We start from the raw sequence: 16,545 nt of genomic DNA on the forward strand, positions 1-16,545 counted from the left end.
GGTGAGTTCCCTTTCCCACAGCCAGCACTGCACACACAGATTTTCACCCTGCTTCAACACTCCTGCTTAATGTTTGGGCTCTGCAGAAAATAGAGGCGCTCCCAGAGGGGCTCCTTTCTCCTTCTTTCCTTTCCTCCCTCCCTTCCTTCTTCCTATGCTTTCCTCCCTAGTTCTGCTGCATAAAGCCCAATTCATGGGCTTAGGAAGTTCAGGTGAGGAACAGTCCAGCAGTTTCTCGATGGTGTGGATCTCCTGGACTAGGAAGATCCACTCCTGGGGACAGTTCCCACCCAGCCTCGGCTCATCAGCGCACTCTTCCCTCCCTGCCTTCCCACAGACCCGTCCTGATTTAATGAGCAGCTTTCATGGTACCGTGACTTCAACAGTAACAGTGAGTACTCATCTATCTTTTCTGCTTCTCAAAATAGAAATGGATTTGAATTGTAATCTTCCTAGCAATGTCATTTACTAACACTCAGCTCATCATCCCTCGTCCTGCCAAGGCATTTAGATCATTAACTGGAAAGCTCTACAGAGACACTTCATAGGAAACAGTATTTTAATGTCATCCACAAAGTAATCTTATTTTTACTTAACTTAATTTTAAAAATTATCAGAGAGTCTCTATAAATAAACACAAAATAAAAATTAATCAGGCAATAGAAGGGGCCAGGGAGATGATAGCTAAAGGGTATGGGTTTCTTTATGAGGTGATTATTCTAAAATTGACTGTGCTGATGGCTGCATGGATCTGTGAATATACCAAACACCACCGAATTGTACACTTGAAATGGGTGAAATGTATGGTATGTGAATTTTATCTCAATAAAATTGTTCTCTGAAAAAAGGCAATGCAATCTGGAAATAACCTTAGTAGCTCCCAGTTTTCAAAGATTTTCACAAACACCATCCTCACCTCGCCCTGTGAATTTGACGCAATGGTCGTTATTATCACCATTTCACTGTGACTCAAGAACTTGAGCGCTTTGCTGAAAGTTCCATCAATAATAGGCGGTAGTAGAGCTGGTGCTTTGATTATAATCTACACCTTGATTTCCTCATGGGTGCCAAGGCCTGTGCTCTTCCCATTAAACCACATTAGCTCTCTCTGCTACTTTTCTATCCCCCTTGAAAAAGGCATGAAACACTAGCTCTAAACTGAGGATTCTGTTTTATTCTTGAGACAGGGCCTCACTCTGTTACCCAGGCTGAAGTGCAGTGGCTTGATCATGGCTTACTGCAACCTCGAATTCCTGGGCTAAAGGGATCCTCCCACCTCAACCTTCTGAGTAGCTGGGACTATAGGTGTGCGCCATCACACGCCCCGATAATTTTTTTTTTTTTTGGTAGAGATAGGGTCTTGCTATGTTGCCCAGGCTGGTCTCAAACTTCTGGCCTCGAGTGATCCTCTCACCTTGGTCTCCTAAAGTGCTGAGATTACAGGTATGAGCCACCAGGCCTAGCCCAAAATGAATATATATATATGTGTGTGTGTGTGTGTGTGTGTATATATATATATAGAGGCTAGTTAGTGTACTTGCTTGCTAAGGAACCAGTAATTAGAAGTGAAAGGGAAATTGGTTCTAAAGACGAGGTCTTTTGTTTTTTTTTTTTTGGTTGTGCTATTGATTATTTTTCCCCACCACATCTTAAAAATCACACATGGGCATTTGCTTAGAGAACAGTACAGTCTAAGAAAACCAGTAAGAGGAGAATCTGAACACACACTGAAAGCACGGAATACTGACCATGTGTTGAGCCCTGACAAAGTCTTAATGCAAGTGGATCTTACCCAATGACCATAGAGAGAGTCAAAAACACCCCAGGAGAGGTGCATTTCCACAAGGGACATAAAGAGTTGATTTCAAAGGTAATAATACACTGCGTAGATCAGATGGTATGGACAGTCACCAAAGCTTAATTAAGCATAAAGATTAAGGTCACCAGCATTTAACTCCAAACTCAAAAGTAATAGTAGAGATCTTCATTTGACGATGAAGCAAATGAAAAGTTTGCAACAATTTCTGCAGCTGTGGCTTTTGCCATTTTGTGTAGCCAACAGAGATCTACGGAGCTTTTGCAGGCCAGCCCCAAAACACTTCAGTCCTAACCCAGGCGCAAAGGAGACCGTAAGTATGATTTTCCTTTTCTGGACAAGCTATTCTTTTAAATTGATCACAATTAAAAGGGAGTAAACAAAACGCCTCTTCTACTTGGTCAACCTTAAGTGATAAATAGAGAAGGAAGTCTCCAATGACTACCAGTACTCTTTAAAGATCTAGCCAAGTCAGATCTTGCCAATAAAGAGTTACTTACTCCTAAAGAGAAAGGGGTGACAGTGTTGAGTTACATCATTATTGAAGTTAGTCATATTTCAGGGGCCTCCTGAGTGTGTTACACACCGAGGAGGACTTTTGCTTTTGCACCTGAAATATTTTTGGACAGTACTATAATTCTCGTGGGTATAGCTGTTGCCCTAGTTAGCCAAGAGCCAAGAGCTGTTTACTTATCAGTAAAAGGAGTTGACATTTCAGCATTTTTTACAGTATCAAAATCAACATCCTATGCTAACATCAACTTTGTGGTGTCCTTATGCTAACTCTAATGTTAGCACAACAGCATTAGCTTTTTAGCCCTCCACGACTTTACTTCCCTCATGTCTTGTTTCCATAAGCTTTTTGCTTTGGAAAGTATATAAATTAAAGAAAAAATTTAGATGTAAGACAGTTATTAAAATGACAAAAGTATAGTGAAAATCTAGAAACAAAGAGCGTACAGATAGCAAAGTAGGATGCCAGGACGGTCTGTCCACACCTTTCCTCGCTTTCTGCCACCTCCTTCCTCTTTGCTGCCTCTCATTTCTCTCCCCAGTCAGCAATGAGCACTGATGCCTAGAATGCAAAATTGAGGAAGGCCTGGCTGTGTCTCAAGGAGACTCCCTTCCCGCATGTTTTGAACTCCTAGCAGCACTCCTGAATCAGCTGTTGAACCTGGCTTCTTAGGAGTGCCAGGCTCCTTTATCTTCGGAATATTCAAAATTTCACTTATTAGAGTAAAATATTTCTCAGACTTCATTTTTCTCCTTTGGTAGAAAGAGTCTTGAGAAGTGAGAGAGTCAGCATTCCAGTTCACTGAACTCGGACCAGTTATTTAAAACCTCCGAGCCTTCCTCACTTACAGAGCGAATGTGGGAAAGGAACACACACAGCCGTCACTAAAAGCGGAGGAAGCAATGAAGATGGAGGGAGTCCCCAGCAGTCGAGGGCTTCTGGGCACGGCTCATGGGTTTTGCATGGCGGGGAGAAATGCTGTGTGATTCATGGTCACCGTCGATTCTCAGGGTTCAGTCAGTGGACCGGGACCCACGCTGCTCATGTACAAAACTCCCAGCCTGCGATGAGTCACACACATGCCAACCTCAAACACAGGGAGAAGGAAATGCTTCCACACAGAGACAGAGAGAAGCCAGATCCTAACAATGAGGCCGGCACCTTTAAAAGGAGAAGGGAGCCTGCACCAGGAAACCAGAACGTGAAACCAGCACGCAAACCCCGAACGCAAATCCCGATCTTAGGGCCTAAGGGATTCAGAACTTACCGGAAGGTTCAAGGCACTTACACAAAGACATGGTTTTGGAAAATGGCCATGGCATTCTGTACCAAGGTGATCACCTTGGAACACTGTTGAATCAGTATTATTTACACGGGCATACAGCAGGACAAAAATATATACACAAACATCTGACAAGGCTCTGAGCCTCGCCTGTAGGTTTCCACTCTTACAAAATGTGCTCTAAGTACTCAGCCTCCAGAACAAGCTGTCCTTGAGCATAAATTTGAGGCCAGAGTGTTTATTTTAATAGGGTTTGGATTTTGTAAGATGCTGTCTAGGAGAAGTTTAAAGGACTTTTTTTTTGAAGTTCAGTTTTCCTGAAAGTTGACAGCCTAGAGGAAAAGCAGGTTTTAGAAATGATTCCACAGGAACACAGTATGTGAAAACAAATTCCTAGCCTGTAAGTTTTATCCTGGCTCTGAACTGGTCTGTAATGCATTTACACACAACAAAAATAAAACAGCAAGCTTAGCTGGGGCTGTTCCCTTTCCCTGTGTAGTAGACCAGGGAGCGCTGATTCCCCCCTAACAATTCCACTGTATGTAATTCTTCTCTCCTTTCATTCCAGTTCCAGTATTTACTAGGCTTGGCTATCTTTTGTTTGGTGTTAGCAATGCTGGCGGTTGCTGTGTAACATCTATTTCTTGATCTGATTTTCTGAATCATTCAGATGAGTAACTTGACCAAGTTTGCTAGGACTTGGCAGTATTCACTCTTGATAATGACCTCTAGCCTCCAGCCATGTAGAGAGGCGGTCTCTGGAACACAGCAATGACTCACGATCATGGAACATCGTCCTAAGAACGCAGAACTGGGGGACACACACATGCTACTTGAAGTTATTCCCTATCACTGTCCTTTTGCTGTCACAAAGAAGACAATATTAGGATTACTAGAAGGCCCTGAATATTAGGATAAAGAGGAACATACTACATGCTATATAGGACTGGAATGGATTCTCAGGTGAGAAGCTCATTGGGTCAGAAGGCCTGGAAAGCCCAGGTCAGGGATTAAGTGAGCCTTAAATGTACCATGGGGAAACAGGAAGCACAGATGGAAAGGGAAACTGTGGAAGATGCTTGGCAGGAGGTGACAACTGCCTAGAGGCGGGAGAGTCGAGACAGAGACCAAAAAATCTGAAGTTAAAAGTCTAGGGAGGTAAAGAAGTGGTGATGCACCTACACGAGGGAAATCAGGGAGGTCACAATTGGTCCAAAATGCCGAGGTGTCCAACACAGAGGGATGTAAGCTACTTTAAAATCATCTCAGCAAACTAACACAGGAACAGAAAACCAAACACCAAGTGTTCTCACTCATAAGTGGGAGTTAAACAATGAGAACACATGGACACAGGGAGGGGAACATCACACACCAGGACCTGTCAGGGGATGGGGTGCGAGGGGAGGGAGAGCATTAGGACTAATACCTAATGCATGCAGGGCTTAAAACCTAGATGACGGATTGATAGGTGCAGCAAACCACCATGGCACATGTATACCTATGTAACAAACCTGCACGTTCTGCACATGTATCCCGGAACTTAAAGTTAAAAAAAAAAAAGAAAACCTGAGAAAAAATCATTAGGCTTCCCTACCACTCAAAGGCACCTTTCCCTTTCTTTTTTTTAATTGATAGACTTTATTTATTTTTTAGGCAGTTTTTGGTTTACGGAAAAAAATTGGGTGAAAAATAGAGAGTTGGCATATACCTTCCTCTCCTCATCTCCAATTTCTCCCATTTTTAACATCTTGCTTTAGTGGAACATTTGTAACAACTGATGAACCAATATTTGCTGAAGACATTACTAATAAGGAAAGTCTATAGTTCACAGGAGGGTTCACTTTTGGCACTGTATGTTTTATGGGTTTTGATAAATGTATAATAGTATGTATTCTCCATTATAGTATCAGACAGAACAGTTTCACTGCCCTAAAAATCCTGTGACCCACCAATTCATCCCTCCCCCAATAACCTACAGTAACCACTGATCTTTTCATTGACTCCACAATTTTGTCTCCTCCAGAGTGTCATGTAGTAGGCAGAGTGTCATGTAGTTGGAATCATACAGTGTGTAGCCTTTTCAGATTGGCTCCTTTCACTCAGCAATACACATTTAAGGTTCTTCCACATTTTTTATGGTTTGATAGCTCATTTTCTTTTTATCCCTTATAATATTCCATTATATGGATGTATCCCTTTAATTTTGTTATTTTAACATTTAGAAACTATAAGACACAAAAAGCACAAATCAAGAGGGAAAAATCTGACAAACTATACTTCATCAATAATTAAAAACCTCTTTTCTCCAAACAACACTGTCAAGAAAATGAAGACAAGCCACAGCCTGGGAGAAAATAATTGAAAAACAAATATCTGATAAAAAATATGTATCCAAAATACATAAGTAATCTTTAGAACTCAACAATAAGAAGACAAACAACCCGATATAAAATGGTTAAAATTTGAACAGGCTCTTCACCAAGTTATATAAATTGAAAACAAGCTCATGAAAAGACACTCAACATTACTAGTCATTAGGAAAATGCAAACAAAAATCACAATGAGATACCACTATACTTCCTTTTGAATGGTTAACATTTTACAAACAGACAGTACCAAGTGTTGACAAGGACTTGGAGCAACTGGAACTCCCACACCTTGGTGGTGTTAATATATTGTAGTGAAACCACTTGGAAGACAGTTTGGCATTCCAATCTTAGAAAGTTAAACACACACCTACCAGATAAGCCAGCCATTCCATTCCTTGATATTTACGTACACAAAGACTTGTACATGAATGCTTATAGCACCCTTACTGGTTATCACCCAAAACTGGAAACAATCCACTTATTAGGTGAATAGATTAACAAATTGTGGTTTATGCATGCAACGGAATACTACTTAGGAAAAAAAAAAAGGAACGCAGCAAAATCCATACTGTCTTAAACTCTGCAGGAAAACTGATCTAATTTCTTGGATAAACAAATTGCACATGGGGTAAAAAGAAAGATGTAATGGAAACCTATTGCTTAAGAGAGGCCTAAAAGACACACCAACTAATCCCAGCATGTGGAGATTATTTCCATTCTGATGTAAACAAATGGTAACATGCAAACAAAGAAACCATTTATGACAACTATGAACTTTTTGGAAATTTGACCACCGACTGTTTATTTGTGATAGCAATTAATATAACAGTATTCTGGTTATTCATATGATAACATAGTTGTCATTGTTTAAGAAAACTATGGACAAAATATTTACAGATTAAATTAGATGTCTGAGATTCTCTTCAAAATAATACAGGTGGTGAGCACAGGATGGGATAGAGATGACACAAGTTTCGTTCTGAGTAAACAATGGCTCACTATATTATTCAGTGTACTTGTGTATATGTTTGAAATTTTACATAATAAAGTGTTTTTTAAGTTCCCTGGTATCTGACCACCATGAAACAACCACTGTTAACATTTTGATATGTATCCTTCCAAGAAGGATATATTCTTGGAATAATATATTATTTATCATTATATATGATATATTGAAATATATTATGAAATATATGAAATATGATACTAAAATATATTATGAAATGTGAAATATGAAATACATGAAATCAGGATATTATATGAACTGCTCTGTAACTTCCATTTCACATTCCACGATTTATCTTTTTATGTCGGCAAAGATGTATGTCATCCTTTTGAATTACCCGTTTATATCGGTGTACCATGATTTCTTAAAAACTATTTCCTAACTTTTGGACAGTTCAGTGATTTCCTGTTTTCTGCTATCATGAATAATGTTACAATAAACCAGGCTGTGCAATGAGACACGATATAGACAAGCTAAGAGCATGTGCCCCGGAGCCTGCCTGCCTGTCTCTCACTTATTAGCTGTGTGTCCTGGGGAAAGTTACAAGCCTCTCCAGGCCTCAATCTCCTCATCTGTAAAATAGGGATGATAACAGTGCCTCCTCCATAGGATCAAGGGTGCATTAATGAGCTAGTATATATTTCAGCAATGGCAACAAAAGCACGGAATCAGAGCTCCATACATGTTAAATCTTGTTGTTATGTTTGCACACCTGACCAATTTCTTCTTTAGAATTGCTGGAATAAAAGACAGGCCTTTTGAAGACCCAACTTGCCCATAGGTGGAAACGACATTATTTCACATTCACTGACTTAACGTTTGTGGGGTAAGAAAGTTTGTCCACTTTCTTAAGTGGATTGCATTTGGTCAATTAATGTTTTTGGGGGTAAGAAAGTGGACAAACTTTGTCTTTGTCATTTCCTTGTTCCTTAACTGCTAAACTTACCTTCACTGACAGCTTGCTGTACTATTATAAAATCTGCAAACCTTTTGCTTTGCTTTAAAATTTTTTAAACCTGCTATTAACCAAAGGTGCCTATAGCACAACACTCTGTGAACAAATGATTCCAGAACAAGACATGATTACTACCCACAAGTGTTAACTTGTTGTCTTTCATATTAACACCCTATTCCAATTTTCCAAGCCAATACGCTTGTGCCTCTAAATATATTTACCTTTTTTATTTGTTTTAGAGATAGGATCTTGTTCTGTTGCCTAGGCTGGAGGGCAGTGACGCAACCATAGCTCACTGCAGCCTCAAACTCCTGGGCCCAAGTGATCCTCCTGCCTCAGTCTCCAGAGTATCTAGGACTATAGGCACACACCACCATGCCCATATATTCACCTTAGTAAAACAAATGTTTCTCACTTTGCTCTCAAACTAACAACAAATATAAAACCTAGTCTAATGTCTCTAGTGTCTCCAAGTATAATTTTCAGGACAAAGTCCTGCTTTCTCTGCCATAGTCAACATTTAAATTAACTAGAGCAAAAGCACAGCTATTTTGCTGGGTCCCACTTCAATCCAGACATTTTTCTGCTGAGACCGCAGCTCTACCTCTCTTTGCCCTCAGGAAAAGTTAAAATACTTTCTAAAAGATATTTGAGTAGAGTAATTAAAATCCACAAACCAGATGGGCATGGTGGCGCACACCTGTAATCCCAACACTTTGGGAGGCCAAGGCGGGAGGATCACTTGAGCCCAGGAGTTCAAGACCAGTCTGGACAATACAGTGTGACCTCATCTCTAAAAATAAAAAAATAGTAATAATCTACAAACCAAAACTTGGGTTCCCCACAATCCAGAATCCTATATGCTAGGCTCATAACCAAATCCAGCCCAGAGCACTTGTTCCTATGCCAATCCTCCTCATTCCGGGAAACAGAACCCGGGGATGATTCTTGGTAATGCCGTCTTCCTCATTCCCCATCTCCTTCCAGTGTTACTGGTTCTTCTTCCAGAAGATTTCTGAAATCCAGCTCCACTTCCTCCACCCCCATCCAAGCCACTTCTCTCCTGGATTACTACAATCGCATGCCACCTGATTGACACAGGCAGAGACCTTCCTCCTTCTAAGTGTGATCTTTTTTTGTAAATGTAAATTGGACACTCTCCACTACTGCTTTCAAAACTTGAGGGGCTTGGCCGTGCGCAGTGGCTCACACCTGTAATCCCAGCACTTTGGGAGGCCGAGGCAAGGGGATCACGAGGTCAAGAGATTGAGACCATCCTGGCTAACACGGTGAAATCCTGTGTCTACTAAAAAATAAAAAAAAAAATTAGCCGGGCGAGGTGGCGGGCACCTGTAGTCCCAGCTACTCGGGAGGCTGAGGCAGGAGAATGACGTGAACCCGGGAGGCGGAGGTTGCAGTGAGCCGAGATCGCGCCACTGCACTCCAGCCTGGGCGACAGAGCGAGACTCTGTCTCAAAAAAAAAAAAGCTTGAGGGGCTTCCCATTGTTTCAGAAGATCACCCTTACCCCCATGGCAAGGCCCTTCTGAGTCTCTCACCACAGCTTCCCACTGCACGCCTTGCTCTTCCTTAAAAGCACCAGGCTGTTTCCTGCCATTTCCTGCCTCGACTTGGCTCCTGCAGTTTGCTCTGCCCGATAGCTCTTTGCCCACTGGCCTTTTCTTGTTTTTCAGTCCAGCTTAAAATCATTTCCTCGGGGAGGCCTTCCCCACCCAATCTAAAGCCACTCCCTCGCCCCATAGTAACCTCTCACAGTCCGCTCCTTCGCTGCGCAGCACTGATTACCAAGAGTCACCAGACACCGATCTGACTGTGCCCGCAGCTGTCTCCCCCTCTCCGCTGTCACTGTGCTTTGTCACCTTGCCGTCCCCAGGGTCTAGCATGGCACCTACCCATAAAAGAGCACAGTATCTATTTGTGAATAAACGAATCAAGATTAAGTAGGCTGGTCTAATCTGCTGTTCTTCAACCTTAAATTCCCAGAGAAAAGTGATTACATTTCACTTTATATCATGAGATGAGGACGGAGATCCAAATTCGAAACCCCGAATTTAGCCCCATTCCATTTACTAGTCTCAGCTTTATGGGGAATACAAAAGACAAGCTCCCAAAGAACTTGCGATCTCCCTAGAACACCTAAACGCTTGGAATATCATTTAAAGATAGAATATGTGTAAGTGTCAAAATGACAGAACACACCAAAAGTAACCTCAAGTTTTTACTTTTCTTCCTTGGGTGTAAGAGCCCAAGGAAGAAAAATAAACAAACCCTGGGTAGAAATGCCTGGAAGAGAATTAGCACATGCAGGCAGATACAGTAGGTCTAAAAATGTGATTTAGAAAAGGGTGCCTGGAGGAATACCACTCAGACGACAATATATATGAGGAGGACAAACTGTGCACAGATCACCCCAAACAGGGCAGCACCTAAATCCTTTGCAGGGTAGCTTCAGTCTTTACCAAGATAACATATTTTTGTAAGCAGTCTCCAGTTAGACACTGTATTTGCCAATGTTCAGAAAACACAGTTGTCTCATTTCTGGTTTATGAACACTATGGGAATGCAAAAGAGAAACATTCATCTCTTCATTCCAGTCAGTGTGAACTAATTTTGTTTAAGCACACCTTTTTAAAGGGCTTTGATTTTCACAGCTCCTGAACTTTGTGTTGCATCTTTTCTCCAGGCATAGTTGACTGTGGAACATTGCTTTGGGGAGCCTAGGTGTCAGCAATATGTAGTTCTATTTTAAGCTCAGGGAGGAGCACATGTAATATAAGTAGGAACAGGGAAAAGAAAAATAAATGAAAAGTCTGTTGCAATATATTTAAGTGCACTTGGAAGTGTGTTTTAAATTAACCTGCAATTAGGCTACAGAATCCCATTCTGAAGAAATTCACCTGAAGGAGAAAAGAGGCAAAAGATAGGCACCAGTACTTACACATGCAGATAGACAGGCGGACAGATGGACAGACGGGTGGACAGATAGACAGATGAATAGACAGATGGATAGACAGATGGACAGCTAGAGAGATGGATATACACACAGATGGACAGAAGGACAGAGACAGACAGACAGGCAGATGGACAGATAGACAAATGGACAGATGAACAGACAGATGGATGGATGGACAGATGGATAAACAGACAGATAGATAGACGGATAGACAGACAGACAGATGGATAGCCAGACAGATGGACAGACTGAGGTTTTGCCATGACTGTTTATTTACAAGCTTTCTTTGTTAAGGCAATTACAACCAAAGTATAATGAAACAGAAACAAACAATTGTTTAGGTGACATGAAAGATCAGGTGATGTGGGTATTTGATGGTTTATACAGGAATTAATTACTTTGAAACCATAATTACCCATGTTTAAGCAAAGCACTTGTTTTTTCATAAAGTAGACCACCAGGATCTGAGGAATTAAACTGTTCAAAGTACCTGTCACACACCGGAAGGGATTTATACTGGATAAATATCTTTTAAGTTATTACTACAAGCCATGTGTGGTGGCTCACACCTGTAATCCTGGCACTTTGGGAGGCCGATGGGGGAAGATTGCTTGAGCTCAGAAGTTTGAGACCAGCCTAGGCAACATGGCGAGACCTTGACTCTACTAAAAATCCCAAAATTTAGCTGGGTGTGGTGGTGTACACCTGTAGTCCCAGCTACCCAGGTGGCTGAGGTGGGAGGATTGCTTGAGCCCAGGAGGTGGAGGGTGCAGTGAGCTATGATTTCACCACTGCACTCCAGCCTGAGCAACAGAGAAAGACTCTGTCTTAGAAAAAAAAAAAGAAAAAATGATATTAGTATAGTACTTCCTGCTCAGGCTTCCTCTCTTTCGGGTCCTTATTTGATTTTTTAAAATTTTAATAATGACTTTCATAAACTTCAGAGAGTCTCCCAGCTGGTGCAGAGACCTCAAGCTGAAGTTCAGGTCATAGAAGGCACCAGGCTCTCCTGGCTGACCACTGCTCTCTGTGCTGGGGGACTTCCAAGGCCAGGGAGCTAGGGAGGAGGAGGGGGCTCTGAGGAGTACGCGGGGCTGTAAGGATGGAAGGTGCTAAGGCAATCGTCCTCAGGAGCTATCTAGCTTCATTCGTTAAAACCACCATGAAAAACAGAATGTTTCATAGCTGAACATAGCAGAAAAGCCTAACACCTCCAGAAGAGAATGAGTTTAATCTGAGGAAATGTGAGGCTAACGTAATGAGTTCGAGCCCAAACTTAGATGTCACCCAGAGTGACAGAACTCCAGAGAGCATCTGTATCCGCTGCCCACGATGGAGAAGGGAGAGGAGTGTGGGGACGTGGGGTTTCCCACATGAAATTCCAGCCCTAGCCTGCTAGAGTTCAGCCATTCAGGGCAAGGAGTCTGAAACTATTCTGTTGGGAGTATGAAATCATAGCAGGAAAGAAAGGGAAGGTGGTAAGAAGGGAAGAGGGTGAGGACCCCAGTGAAGGGAAGGGCCAGCGGCCGGGGAGGGGAGGCTCCGGGCCATTCTTTTGCACATTTCTTTTGCATATCTCTGCATAGTGTAGGTAAGGCAGGTCAGAATTCCTCATCTGCAGTGAATTCTCCATCAAACCAACATAAACAAGACTCCCTCCTGTGGGTTCCTGGAGTCTAAAGTAAGGCACTCAAACCAGTTAAACGGAAATCAAAACTGTTCTGGAAGCCACGGCTTCTCTGACTTTGAGAGCTCTGACAAAAACGACCTGAGGCAGGAGAGAGATCGAACCATCAGTCTCCCTTCTGGAGTTGTCTGGAGCTAAGATATTTGAGGACAATTGTTTTGGGGTTCAACTCCTCCTAAGGTGGATATTCCAGGAACTTCAGGGCCAGCATTTCATCAAACACCTGTACTTCTCCCAACGTCCCTGATAATGCTCCGGTTGACCTTTCCTGAGGGTGTCTCAGAGCACTTTTCCCAGACGGGAAAGTCTGGGAAGTCAGCAGGGACTTCTCTGGCAGAATCCGGAACAGAATGACACAACCAGAGAACCTATGAAGGTTAAATCTGTGGAGCTGGAAGCCTCGCAGCTGCAGATAGATATGCTGGCAGGGCCATTAACTGGGAACCAGCTCTGGCTGATAAGGTGATTCCCCGGGAGCCGGCATACCGTAAGCATCACAGGACCCAGCACTGGGACCAGGATGGAGGTTATCAACCTCCATAATTAGCTCACCAGACACAAGCGGTACCTGTACACACCAACCCTGCGCCCAGTTCCCAATTTCGGGTCACACACAATGGAGACATTACTTTTTGTAGGAGTTTATCCGGCAAAAAAAATTACGGGAACGTTCCCTTAGTTTGCCTAAAGTCATCCCATCTAACAGGTGACTTTGAATTCTATACCTTGTCTATTTTATCTCTCCTCCCCTCAATATACTAACATAAAATGCTATAGAATGCATAATTTTCAATTAAAATAAATATTATTTTTGCAACAGGATTACTTCATTTTAATTTACAGAACTCAGAGTGAACAGCTTCGAGTACAGAATCATGGAAATCTAGAATCGAGAGGATAAGAGAAGTGGGTGTTAACAACTGCACAGCTGTAGATTTTGTATCCATGGCATCTGATAAATTCACACAGAGGAAATGTCCTACTTCAGAGATCTAAAATGTTATCCTTTGACTCCCAGAAGCATAAAAATGCAATTGGACTGAAAAACCAATTTCAGGTACTTACTGATTCCTTGAAAGAGCTCTTCGATATTAATAGCATTTTTTGCACTTGTCTCAACCACGATGGCACCTATGGATTCAGCGTATTCCTTAGCATCCTTCAGGGGAACCTCCCTGGAAAAGAGGTCAAAGACAGACAGGAAATGAATGCTCGTCTGTAAAATACAAATCACCCAAAAGACCAAACAGCTTGTGTGGCAACAGCTCCTTTATCTTCTTGTAGAATAGTAACTCAATCACTCAGCAAGAATGGATGCCTAGTATTAGTGAGACTTTTTAAAGTTTAAAACCCAGTCTCTGGTATCCATGAAGAGAAGATATGCATATATAAAACAGTGTTCCTGCTCCCACAGAAGATTTCCAGAACAGCAAGGAAAACCATGATGAATATGGCAGTACACATTTCAACTTTCAGAGCTACGGCTCATTTCAACTTTTTTCCCATTACGTGACTCAGTATTAAAAAACACCAACACCACTGTTAGTACATTTGTGCACACATGCTTTTGTGAAACTTTTTACATATTATCTTTCACAAATCAGAGAAAATATGCAATGTGCTGTGACAGTTTGGAAACAAGCATGGTTATACCCACCATGGCTACAGTACAGGATGGCATATCTGGACTTTCATCTGTAAAAGGATGTCCTCACAAAGGTTTTAGGGCATGAACTCTATTTAAATGAACAATTTAAAAAAAAATCTCACCCTGAACACACCCGATTTTGTCTGATCTTGGAAGCTAGGCAGGGTCAGGCCTGGCTAGTACTTGGATGGGGTCCACGGCCATACCAGCCTAAAAAAATCTATTGACCTCTTTGCAATGTGAAAATGCTGTGGTGGATTCAAAGATAAAAAAGACGCAGTTCCTATTCTCCAGCAGCTGCTGCATGCCAGTCCCTCTCCCAGGGGCCAGGGAAACCACAGGTCCTGCCTTCTGGCACCTGTGCCTTAGAGCATGGACAAACAGGGTTCATCTGGGGGCACTCTAATCCACAACACTACAACATAAAGTGCTTCAGGAGCAGAGGGGGAGAAAGTGATGTGTTCTGTTCAATGAACCCCAGAAAGACGCCCAGAGGTGCTCACCTTAAGTGTGGCCATGAAGGCTAGGCAAATGCAGATAAGAATTTGGGATGGGACAGCCTGAGCAGAGGCCCAGAGACAGGAGAGTGCACACATTCCTGAAGATTATTAAAAGTTGATTCTGCACCCAGCACTGCTGGGGGTGTTATGGTGGATTTGCAAATGAATGACATGGGCCCGAATGGAGAGAATGTCAGAGTGGTTGGAGCTGAGAGAGGGAGGCACACCATGACTGTCTACACCCAGAGGCCACTGAAGGACAGGAAGTGACAGCGTCAGCTCCACAGTCTAGGAAAAAATGGTGCACAGAATGGATGGAGGTGAGGAGAAGAATCTGGAAGCTCCTCTAATATTGCAGGCAAGAGGTAACACAATCCTCAACCAGAAGAATTGCTATTGGAAAAGAGAAGAAGGCAGACACAAAATCAAAACAGGGACAGGGAGTGATGGGACAGTGCCTACCTCCCCGCCCCTTCCTCCACCCACCTCAGAGCCTGTAAATTGCTTCAAGAGGTTTAAAGTTACCAAGGAAATTCTACTCTGGCATTCAAATTCCTATAGGACTCAAATCACATGCAGGGAGGACCCTTCAGTCCTAGCTGGAAGAGCGCCTAACTAGGGTCTATCATGTTAAAGACAATGGCCCCAGCCTCTCAGCCAAAGGAAATATGTCCCCGGAGCCAAGTCAGTGGGTACCTGTGCTTCCAAACTGCAGGGAAAAGTACACCCCGACATTCACTCTCTCGTTTGTAACAGACAAGACCCACGCCTGTCACAGGGATTACGCTTGAGTTTTTCTGGCAGCAGAACGTTTATATTTGAAAGATTCCAGAAAAGTGCTTTTCTCTGTGCAGTTTGGCATGATATCTGTTTTTTACTTCCTCCTGAAGTCTTTTTTTGTTTGTTTGCTTTTCAAAGACAGTGTCTTGCTCTGTTGCCCAGGCTGGAGTGCAGTGGCACGATCTCGGCCCACTGCAACCTCTCCCTCCCGGGTTCAAGCAATTCTCGTGCCTCAGTCTCCCGAGTAGCTAGGATTATAGGTGTGTGCCACCACGCTTGGCTAATTTTTGTATTTTTTGGTAAAGACAGGTTTCACCATGTTACCCAGTCTGGTCTTGAACTCCTGGCCTCAAGTAATCCACCTGCCTCAGCCTCCCAAAGTGCTGGGATTACAGGCGTGCGCCACCACGCCCAGCCTCTTCCCAAAGTCTTTATCAAAGCACAGATAAAGGGTGGGGCTCATCTCTGCCCACAATGGGGTGCAGGAGGAGATGTCACCTGCTACCCTACTGGGGGTGGGGTGAGGAGCACCTGGCAAGCAAGGATGTCTCTGGGCCCGCAGGTGAGAGGAAATCACATTCACAGGTGAAGTGCTTCCTCAACCCCTCTAATCAAGCCAACTGCAGGACAAGGAGGAGCGGCACAGGTTCACCAGGCTTACAAGAGAACAGGTATCATGTGCCACAGCCCAACATCTCCGTCCTGAGGATGACCATGGCCAAGAGGCTCATTCCTCCACAGTTTAAAACATAGGTCTGGAGACGGAAAGGTAAGAAAAGCATACCCTCAGGCTCCTTCCATGCTAGAGGTGGGTCTCATTAAATCTTCGGAAGGCAGAAGTGACATGCCTAATGAGAGGTGAGACAGGGCGTAACTCAATCCCGTGTCTCTGTCCACCTCACTCCCACTGGGCCCCAATGGCACAAGCACCCACCGGCACCACATGCCAGAGGCCGTTATTTCCATCTTGACAGACACATGTGGGGCTCAAAATGTTTCAAACTGTCATATGCAC

The 16,545-nt window shown here is 43.0% G+C and overlaps 1 protein-coding gene across 1 annotated transcript in view; it reads right to left on the reverse strand.

Annotated features, from left to right (window-relative positions):
• RAB31 (RAB31, member RAS oncogene family) overlaps window positions 1-16,545 on the reverse strand; it is a 149,497-nt gene that overhangs the window by 3,393 nt on the left and 129,559 nt on the right. The window contains exon 6 of the mRNA XM_003914153.4: window positions 13,668-13,777. Coding sequence (XP_003914202.1) covers window positions 13,668-13,777 — 110 coding nt within the window. The remainder of the gene's footprint in view (window positions 1-13,667; window positions 13,778-16,545) is intronic.

Source organism: Papio anubis, chromosome 19, assembly GCF_008728515.1.
Source record: "Papio anubis isolate 15944 chromosome 19, Panubis1.0, whole genome shotgun sequence".
Classification (NCBI taxonomy): domain Eukaryota; kingdom Metazoa; phylum Chordata; class Mammalia; order Primates; family Cercopithecidae; genus Papio; species Papio anubis.